This window comes from Denticeps clupeoides, chromosome 5, assembly GCF_900700375.1.
Source record: "Denticeps clupeoides chromosome 5, fDenClu1.1, whole genome shotgun sequence".
NCBI classification, from domain to species: domain Eukaryota; kingdom Metazoa; phylum Chordata; class Actinopteri; order Clupeiformes; family Denticipitidae; genus Denticeps; species Denticeps clupeoides.
Genome location: NC_041711.1, coordinates 4,760,670 through 4,771,345, shown reverse-complemented (window position 1 = coordinate 4,771,345; position 10,676 = coordinate 4,760,670). Strand labels below are relative to the sequence as shown.

Genomic DNA, 10,676 nt, shown 5'->3' with positions numbered 1-10,676 from the left:
TGCAAATCCGATGTGTGTAAGAAGTACGTTTTCTCTTTTCTTAATCATTTTATTCTTAATAGTGACTTGTAAAGTGTAATGCAGATGTAGGGTGGTAGTATCCTAGTGGGTAACACACTTGCCTATGAACCAGAGGACCCAGGTTCAAATCCCGCTTACTACCATTGTGTCCCTGAGCAAGACACTTAACCCTGAGTGTCTCCAGGGGGACTGTCCCTGTAACTACTGATTGTAAGTCGCTCTGGATAAGGGCATCTGGTAAATGCTGCTGTAAATGTATAATCTGCATCTGTTACATATCCAACCGTATGTGCTACGAATAGCATAAAAATGATAGCAAATACACACAATAATTTGACATCTCACATTTTTATTATATTACATTACGTTTTCACATCCATGATAAAGTTTAACACACTAAAGCACATGGATGTTATTACAGTGTGTATATATATATTATCATCTTTGTTTATTATATATCTACTTTGAACACACCAAATATACAAGACAAGAACACCACAAAAGAAAGGACCATTTCCAATAGAATCATCTGTTGCCGAGGTGACACTCAAATGTGTTTTAAAAATACCTAATAAAAATGAAGGGTGTCCTCACATAATTCAGCGTCCATCGTAGTTCACAGATGAAGACAAACACAAAGCACATATGGGCGGAATGATTGAAATACATCATTTACCTTTTCTTCATCTGCGCACAAAAATAAATACTGTTCTGTTCCCAAAAGAAAAAATATGTAAACTGCAGTACAAGTCATATTGCTCCTCAGTTTAAAGAAGTAGGGAATGCGCATGCGAGGGAGCAACACAAAAAACGGCCAGCGTGGAGTGGCCCACAGAATACTATTTGAAATCTAGCAGGTTGCAGTCAATCTTGTAGTAAACGTATGGGTAGTACTCCTGCTGGCTGAGATTGATACCTGGAATGTCCATGGCTGACTGCTGTAATGGGAGAGAACTTTTAGCATGAGCCTAATGTATATATACACATTTACTACTACAGGCTGTTATTATATAGATCCACCAAACATTACAAAAGTATTTTAAACAGAGGATACTCACGTCTATGATGGCAGCTGCACTGCTGTCCAGGTGTTTGTAGAGATCATAGAGAACCTCTCTGAGCTTTTTCATATTCTTCTTATTGGGCTGCAGCAGCATGGCCTGGAAGTTGACGGGCAGTCCATACCTGTGTGTGCCAAGAGAAACTTACATGGATGAACAACCACAACGGCAGTTCCTAGGAACTAAGAGCTGAAAAAGGGGTTCTTAGAAAAGACAGACTGGAGAAGACCACCTCACGCAAACATAACAACTGTTCTGCTCTTCTGTATGTTATATTTATGAATAGCAAAATGGATTATGTTCTATAAGCAAGTCTCTTTGTATGTCCTTGATGACACCAACCATTAATCATGCACTGAGCAAAGCACCCTCTTCACACACTGCTCCCTGGGCGCCTGTCATGGCTACCCACTGCTCACTCAGGGTGATGGGTTAAATGCAGAGGACAAATTTCACTGTGTGCACCGTGTGCTGTGCTGCTGTGTATCACAATGACAATCACTTCACTTCATGCACATATGAAGAACATTTCATTAAAAATATTGTAGCTTTGTACATTGTTGTGATGTCTTCAGCTCAAAAAAAATCTTTATATTAGATAATAACTTAAATATAAATTAAAGGGCTGTTTATTTACCTCAAGACAGATTCCACAAAAACTCGTAAAGCCTTGATGTGGATCCAAGCAATGAAAGACTCACTGAAATTCACCTTCAGCCATCGGACAAGTGGACCCTTCAAAGGAAAAGATTGTTCAAGGTTCACACTGACAGCAAACACTGATAATCCACAACGGTTTTAATAATTTAAGTTTATATTTAAGTTTGGGGCAGTGGTGGCCTAGCGGCTCCCCGGGCGCCTTTCATGGCAGCCCACGACTCACTCAGGGTGATGGTTAAATGCAGAGGAAATGTTTCACTGTGTGCACCGTGTGATATGCTGCTGTGTATCACAAGTGACAATCACTTCACTTCACTAAAAGGGAGCAACAAATTTCCCTTAACACCTTGCCACTCCAGTCAACTCCAGTCAATTGTCAGCTTCTCTTCATTAAACAGTAGGTGCATTTTACTATTGCAGCAACTACACAGAAAAAGTAGACGACTGTCTGTGGGGGGTTAAGGCCCCTCAACACATTCAGAAGCTGCTGCTTTTGGATTGCTGACACAGTCCTGCGGATCGAGTTCTGCTGATGCATACAAACTGCTTTTTCTTGTCAGTGGAGAGGCGCGTCATCTCTTCCTTATCAGCCTTCATCTCCTCTTCGTTGTACTGGAAGTCCCTCACTAGGAACCTGCCAAATATGTCAGGAAAAAAATGATGTCAAAAAGAAAGAATAGCTTCATAGTTAAGACCTCAAAACACAACAAAAAATAATAATATATAAAACTATATATATAAAATATCAATAAATGTAGTTTCCATAATATGCAGTTTCCCCAGTGGAAGTCTGGGGCAGGGGTGGCATAGCAGGTAAGGAAGTGGCCCCGTAATCTGAAGGTTGCCGGTTCGAATCCCGAACCACCAAGGTGCCACTGAGCAAAGCACCATCCACACACACTGCTCCCCGGGTGCCTGTCACGGCTGCCCACTGCTCATGAAGGGTGGTGGTTAAAAGTAGAGTACACATTTCATTGTGTCACCTGTGCTGTGCTTCACAATGACAATCACTTCACTTTCACTAATGACTATGAAGTAATACAAGTTCATACTAAAACTGGTAAAAAGATAAATTATGAACACCCATCTTTTTCTACCAAGATTATGCAATATAATTAGTATAAGTTTCAGAAATAGATACTCAACAATTTATATTTTTAAGCAATTTTTTTTACATACTGCATTCAAATGAAAGTCACATCCTCTAATTCTTATGTTTTTCTTATTATTTGAAAATGAACACATTTTAAAAAATATGTGAGTGGAAAGCTGAATGAAGAGTGTGTGATGCTCACTTGTTCTCTCTGGCTTTGAGTCTGAAGTCATCCACGGCCTTCCTAAAGAGGGTGACACTGAACAGGCCGCTGTCCTGATCCTCAAACAGCAGACTGATGAGGAGCAACAATGTCCATTATACAGATGTCATTACCAAAACACACATGACCACAGAAAGAGTAGCTCAAGTTCTTCCTATGCTCAATAAAGGACCGGAGTGTTTCTGAAAAGCTGTACAGCATGTAATAAACATTTGGAATGAATGTTGAATTACACATACCATTTTCATTCATTCGAACAAAATCGTTTTAAAATTACTCGGTTTATCAAGTATTGCTCTCCTCTGTAACCTCGAGCACCAGAAAAGAGGGCCAGCTGCTCCATGTGGAAACGAATCGGTTTCCACAGCAACCAGCTACAAACTAATCTTGCCCCCAGCTCTTTCTTGGCAAATGTCATGGCAGCAACATCCCCAGGAAATCGTTTCTCAACACACAATCAGCTAATGCAAACCTAATGCGACCGGGCATGTTCTCACTGATGTTCGTCGAGAACCAGGCTGTGGGTGACTTACTTTGTTGAACGGGGAACCACCATTTCTGCCAGTGTTTCATAAGTGCGCTGCCATTCAGCATAACTTGTCCTAAAGAGCAAAGTGAAAGAAAAGACAGTCAATGTACACCAGAGAAAATCATCTTAGCAGCCAAGGTATGGATGTATGAAATTAAAAATCTAATTTAAGTGAGACATACTGCATTTATCAATAACAGAACCCAGCTGTGTCCATGCATTTAAAACCTTCTCTGAGAAGCGGTGAGACTGATATATGACTCAAGTTGAATACTCTACAACCCTGACTGCTTTGAGAGAAAAAATAAAACAGTATAATTTTTGAGTAACAACTAATAAAATGTAAAACTCACTTTGGTACTACCACCAGCATGGTGACCAGATATTCAGAGTCAAGCACAAAGTCCTCCTTCTTCACAATATCAGCCAGACTTCTGGTTAGCAGGCTCCCCCTGGTGGCAGAAAGAACCACTTTATCAGATGGGTAACAAAAACAAGGGCAGAGGTGACCTAGTGGGTAAGGAAGCGGACTTGTAATTGGAAGGTTGTGGTCGAATCCTGAACTGCCAAGGTGCCACTGAGGTCCCCTTGATCCAGGTATCGTCCCTACACACTACTCCCCGGGCACCTTTCACGACTACTCACTATTCACCAAGGTTGATTGTTTAATGCAGAGGACACATTTCATTGTGTCACCGTGTGCTGTGCTGCAGTGTGTTTCATAATCAGTTCACTTTCACTATATAAGTGAGTCAAGTTTGAATTTCAAAAACCACTCACGCATTCTTCCTCTCCAGGTTTTGCAGATTGCCCTTCAGGTTGTTGTAGGCTGAGGCACGGGCCTTCAAGTCATTGTCAATTTGTGTTACTTGCTGTAGGGAAAACAAGATAAATATCTATAAAGATAAATTATACTGTATCAAAATAGAATAATTCTAATGAGATCAATATCTATCTGGTTTTCGTAGATATGCATATAAATCATGTTAAATAATTACAGCAGGGTTCACAACCCCAGTCCTGGATGGAACTTATCCGGTACAGTTCTGGGTTTATGCTCATTTAGCACATCTAGTTGAATCAGCTGAGGTGGAACATGGGCTGGGTTACAGGATCAGCACCCCAGAGCAAGTGTCTTGCTCAGAAAAACATTGTATTTGGGGAAAAAGCAACTATCCCACAATGACTCACCTTAGATATTATTTCTGAGATGTTCTTCAAAGACTGCTTGATGGGATACTTAGCCATGTCCCACTGAAATCTTGTAAGGTAGGTGACCAGATCAACTAGAGCCAAGTAAACCAACATGTCAGTACTTCACCGCTCGCAACAAATCCTTCCATTCACCCTCAGCTGCCTGACTGTCATACCAGGGTGTTGGGTGTACCTCACCTCCATTGGCCAACAGGTTCTCCTGAACTTTGTCTCGGCTGTCCTCCAGCACATCGGCCATGTACTGAGCCACCTTCTTCACCACACTGTGAACAGGATCAGAAGAGATCACACAGAGCTGAAAAGGCTATATATAATAAACCTCTTCATCACAGAAAAGATAAATCGCTAAACATGGGCTGGGGGGGGCATGGATCGTACAATGAAGTAAACTAAAGACCCCTATCAATAACTGACAACATTTGAATTTAATACACATTCTGAAAACTTACAACACCTTTTACATGTGTGCATGTGATAATACACACATAAGATATAGGTGTGTGTGTGATTACTTAGATTTAATCTGTTATAAGATAAATGACATGCACTTGAAATAATATAGCTATTTCAATATACACTATGCAAATATTTTCCTAGACCAAGTGTATAAATATATCACTGGGGTCCAGATGATCTATGAGTCATGGGACGTTAAAAAATATCTTCGTAAGGAGTGCTGGTGTGTCACCAAACTGCCAGCAGCTATTTTTAGCGGGTAAGCAATACATGCATACTTCTGTGCGAAATTTCTCACTACAAGATTTTAAACACAAGCAATCTGAGAATTTGGCCTACTTTCAACTTAAACTTCAGATCAAAATACTTCAATGACTTCAAGCAAGTCCAGTTGCCCAAGTCTGGGATTCTGAATACCCTAGAACTGACATAAAAAGAGCACTCAGCATACCTTTCCACAAATGAGCTCAGTTTGGCCAGTTCATCAGACAGTCCCACCAAGACATCTAACGTTCCAACCTGTTGAGGAAAGTGGGAGGGGGAGGAGCGCACAAGCATCCCTTTGATCATCATCCTGTGTAATGCACTTATCCAAACCCAGTCGACGGGTTTGGAGCAGACCCGCTTTAGTTCATCCGCAGTCAGTGGCATTCATGGCTCTGTGCACTTTTGCTGGCGCCGCGTCTTTTCAGTTAATCAGACATTAAAAAGAGCTTCTGGAAACTGTGGCCTCTGGCCACCCAGGAGGTGACAGAGGTCAGCGAGGGACATGGGAAATGTGAAAGGCAGAAATGTCAGTCAACAGAATCAAAGAAACTTTTCAAATTTGTGATAGGAAATAACTAAAATAAAGTAAAAAAAAAAACTGAATACCATACTGTACTACAGCATCACCCAATACCTATTATAGAATTCAAAAAAAAAAAAAAAAAAAAAAAAAAGAAACATTCCAGAAAACAGGTGAAGGTGCACTTAAGTTATTGAAAGAACTAGGATCTAACAGGGAGCTTTAGGGAAAGCCAAAAAGTCAGAGATATACTGTGAAAAGTACCTATTTTGTCTACTACATTAATATTTGGAATAAACATTAAGTGAGATTTACTAAAATATTTTGGAATTTGTATCTGGTTAATTCTTCAACTATAATCCATTTGGGTCTTGGTCATTTTAGAAAATATTGTTTCTGTGGAATTTTTGTCTATTCTATCTAGAAATACATCCTGATGACTGTGATGAATAATATATAATAGTATAATTCAGAATTAAATTAAAGATCAATAGTATTCTATATGCACACACACATGATCAGCATCCCATATGCACACAAAACACCATATATAAATAACTTGGAATATGAAATATGAGCAGGCACCTATTTACATTTACAGCATTTACCAGACGGCCTTATTCAGAGCGACTTACAATGAGTAGTTACAGGGACAGACTCTTGGGGTTAAGTGTCCTGCTCAGGGACACAATGGTAGTAAGTGGGATTTGAACCTGGATCATCTGGTTCATAGGCAGGTGTGTTACCTACTAGGCCACCACACCCAATAAGCACAGAGTCCAGTAATTGATTTTCTCTTTTTTTCTTTATTTAGTCTGCGGAGGCCACTCGTTTCTCCAGCCATGCATTCCCTTTCACAGTTGGAATTTATGGTAAAACGCAAAGGACGAGTTATTTTATGAAAACATGCACAAAAATATGAACATATATTATGATGCACGTGTGTCTCGAGGGGGACTGGCGCCCTGAATAAGGGTGTCTGGTAAATGCAGTAACTGTAAACAAAGATTGGACTGTACCTCTTGGGGTTAAGTAAGCAAGTGTGACAAATATAGATTTTTTTCTAAATATATGATAATTGAAGAATTACCCATATTACATTTACAATTTATGTATAGGATCTTATGGTATCAATGTGTAACGTTAATAAAGAAAGAAACACAAATATTGTCTAAAATGGTAATAGATCAAAGTACTATAATGATTCTTAACGAATTAATTCGCTGACTAATACAACACAGTTAGGCTAACCTTAAGGTCTGGGATGTTGAACTTGTAGTTTGTGGAAAGGTTGTTGGTGCGAGTGGTGGCCACCATCATCTTGTCCCATGTCTGCTGACAGGTTTTCTCACCAGGGGCCGAAATCAGCCAAAACTCCGTCATGGCTGCAGATCACTATCAAGCAACAGCTAAATAAAACAAACGCAAAAAGGTCGACCATCCCCAGTGACATGCAAGCATTAACATGGCACAAAAAAAGTTCGTAAGCCTATATGCCAGCCTACCAATTACTAGTTTTAGAACTACAGATTCTTTGAGGCATTCCAGGCATTAGGACAAATCTGCAATTCAACATGTTTTTTGGTGAATATGTATTTTCAGAGCTTTTAGAGCTTTAGAAAAAATGGCTGCCATCAAGAAATCACCATATAAATATATATAAATCACATGTATCTACAGTCCCTGACAAAAGTCTTGTCGCTTGTGTAAAAATTGACCTAAAACAAGAAATTGACCTTTAACAAGAAATGGCTAATTTTATTCCCAACAGCTTTTGTAATAATGTTTCAGTGCAAATCAAAAGTGTCAAAATATTCTAATATTCAAAGTTTGGCAAAGCCCATTGACTCAATTTTTTCATGAGCTTCACCTGTGACTAATAATGGTTCAATTAGGTCTCAGGTGTGTATAAAAAGAAGCCCAGTACACTAGACCTTCACATCAACTGCAACTAGACCTCTGCAAACATGCCTAAGATTCACCCTGAGAATAAAGTGTTGATTATCAAGAAGCTGAAGACCAGATCCACTACTGATGTGGCAGACACCTTCAATGTGTCTCAGCGTCAAGTACAGAGGATTTAAAAAAAAAAAAAAAAAAAAAAAAAAAAAAAAAAAAAAAAAGATTTGAAGAGACTGCAGAGACGTTTTTATCAAGCCCAGGTCAGACAGACCCCATAAGACAACTGCTCGAGAGGACCGATTGTTATCTTGCAAATCCAAGGCCAGCCCATTTTCCACTGCAGCAAAGCTCCATGAGACCTGGTCACCTGAAGTCCCTGTGTCAACCAGAACAGTTTGTTGGATTCTGTCTCGAAATGGCCTCCATGGTCCAATCAGTGCCCAGAAGCCAGCACTAAACAAAAGACAATTGAAAAACCGTGTGGCATTTTCCAAGGCCCACAACCTTCTAAAAGGATGGACGCTGGACAAGTGGATTTTCCTGATTAATCTTCTGTAGAATTACAGCACAGTCGCCGCAAATATTGCAGGAGACCTACTGGAGCCTGTATGAATCAGAGATTCACCCCGAAAAAAGTGAAGTTTGGTGGCGGACAATTCATGGTCTGGGGTTACATCCAGTATCGGGGTGTGCGAGAGATCTGCAGGGAGGAAGGCAACATCAATAGTCTGAAATACCAAGAAATCTTAACTACCTTTTATATTCCCAACCATAAAAGAGGCCAAATTCTACAGCAGGATGGTGCTCCATCACATACTTTCATCTTCACATCAAAGTTCCTCAAGGCGAATATGATCAAGATGTTCCAGGATTGGCCAGCCCAGTCACCAGACATGAACATCATTGAGCAGGTGTGGGGTAGGATGAAAGAGGAAGCATGGAAGACGAAACCAAAGAATACTGATGAACTCTGGGAGGCATGCAAGAATGCTTTCTTTGTTATTCCTGATGACTTCATCAATAAATTGTATGACTCCATGTCAAACCGCATGGATGCAGTCCTTCAAGCTCATGGAAGCCATACAAGATATAAAATTTGGATCTTACAGCACCACTACTTAATTTGCTGACATTTTTGTATTTGCAGTAAATTTGTTCTGTATAGGTGACAAAACTTTTGTCTTGATAAAATTTGACCTTTTTGTCTTGATTAATTGATAAATCTTTTTTCAGTGAAACTAATTAATTTCAATGCATTTGGTAGGGTTTTATCTTTTCATATGAGCTATTTCTATAGCAGGTGTTTCTACAAAATAGATAAGCGATAAGACTTTTGTCAGGGACTATATATGCCCATGATCATTTATAAAAGGGTTTATTAAAGTTAAAAATATAAGATACAATATATCTTTATTGTCATTGTCACAAGCAACAAAATTTAAGGTGCCATCGGCTCAGGCAATATAGTTAAAGACAGGAATAGAATAAGACAGACTTATATACCAAACAAATATTATATTATATACAAATTACACTGGTAAATATATTACAATATAAATTACATTAAATGTTGTTCATGACATTATCTACAGAAACTTTACGAGGGCGACAATAACGGTATTTATTTACGACATAATTTTAGGTTTTTTGTTAGTACAGCTACTTAAATCAGAATATCATAAATCATACTGAATGTTGTTGTAATAGATCATTCAATAAACACCTCAGTCACCACCTTGATGTTATAATACTGTACACGTTTCGCTTGGAGGATGGCCTGTCACAAGATTTAATGGCCATACCTGTGGCATTTGAAGCAATAACAGAAATTCTATTCCACTTCTACTTCCCAAAATGACAGACAGATCACGAGTTTCCGTAAAGTACAGTCATGCATCCCAGACGAACTGCTTTTTTCCCCCATCTGCGCGGATTAAAGCAGAGATTTAGCAACATAACGCAAACAAAACGCGGCTCTTGTCGTTTGCACCACCGCTTCCTTGTTTACAACCGATCGCTGCGGCGGAAAATGAAACGGCGACAACATACATGAAAACGCGACGCCGGGGTGCAAGGTTGTGACGGCTGGCTAGCAGCTAGCCAGCTGCTGCTACCTCCAGCTGTCTGTAAAGGGAAATTACGCGCCTTACCTGCGGGTTTTGTGCGGCCTTACGCGTCTTATGGCAAAGCGGTTTACAGGCAAGGCTGTTACAGATGGCAATTCATAATTGCCCAGCAGACTGTAGAGTACTTTGAAGCGGGTGGGATCGAGTCAGCTGATCGGAGGGATTACTGGGAGGATCCCGATCCAGTCTGGAAGGCAGTCCGACGTCTTTCGGTGACTGAGGCCCCTACCGGTGCGGAGGCGGTACTACATCCCTCTCCCCACTCGAACATGTGGTTCAAAAGCATCAGGCATTCAGCATCAGTACCAACATGTTAAAAGTCGTGTCATGAGGATGATGATAATGATGATTATTATAATAATTATTATTATTATTAGTGGTTGTAATAGATTTATTTGACACAATCTCTAATGTAGAATCCTGTGCATGGGATGCACAGTCAGCAAATGCTTTCACCGAGCCACATACCTTCTAAATTTGGACAGGAGTCCCACTTCCTGGTGATGGGTGTCTCCCACTCTGAAATCGAGGGGGGGAAATGCACAAAGGGATATGTTTCTAGAGTTCAGTAGGTCTACAGTGCATTGTTTGACATACAATGCT

At 40.0% G+C, this 10,676-nt stretch overlaps 1 protein-coding gene across 2 annotated transcripts; it reads right to left on the bottom strand.

Annotated features, from left to right (window-relative positions):
- Positions 1 to 353: 353 nt before the first annotated feature.
- On the bottom strand, positions 354 to 10,274 carry atp6v1c1a (ATPase H+ transporting V1 subunit C1a). 2 transcript variants are annotated; one of them, XM_028982054.1, is made up of 13 exons: positions 10,098 to 10,274; positions 7,297 to 7,454; positions 5,710 to 5,777; positions 4,980 to 5,065; positions 4,779 to 4,873; positions 4,368 to 4,459; positions 3,941 to 4,039; positions 3,592 to 3,660; positions 3,038 to 3,130; positions 2,283 to 2,376; positions 1,720 to 1,817; positions 1,080 to 1,206; positions 354 to 959 (listed from the first exon to the last, which is right to left on the bottom strand). In XM_028982054.1, exons 2-13 carry the CDS (start codon positions 7,426 to 7,428, stop codon positions 861 to 863), a joined length of 1,152 nt encoding a protein of 383 aa, XP_028837887.1. In that variant the 5' UTR covers positions 7,429 to 7,454; positions 10,098 to 10,274; the 3' UTR covers positions 354 to 860. The 2 variants fall into 2 exon arrangements, with proteins under 2 accessions (XP_028837887.1, XP_028837888.1); XM_028982055.1 differs by having other exon boundaries at positions 354 to 956.
- Positions 10,275 to 10,676: the final 402 nt, after the last annotated feature.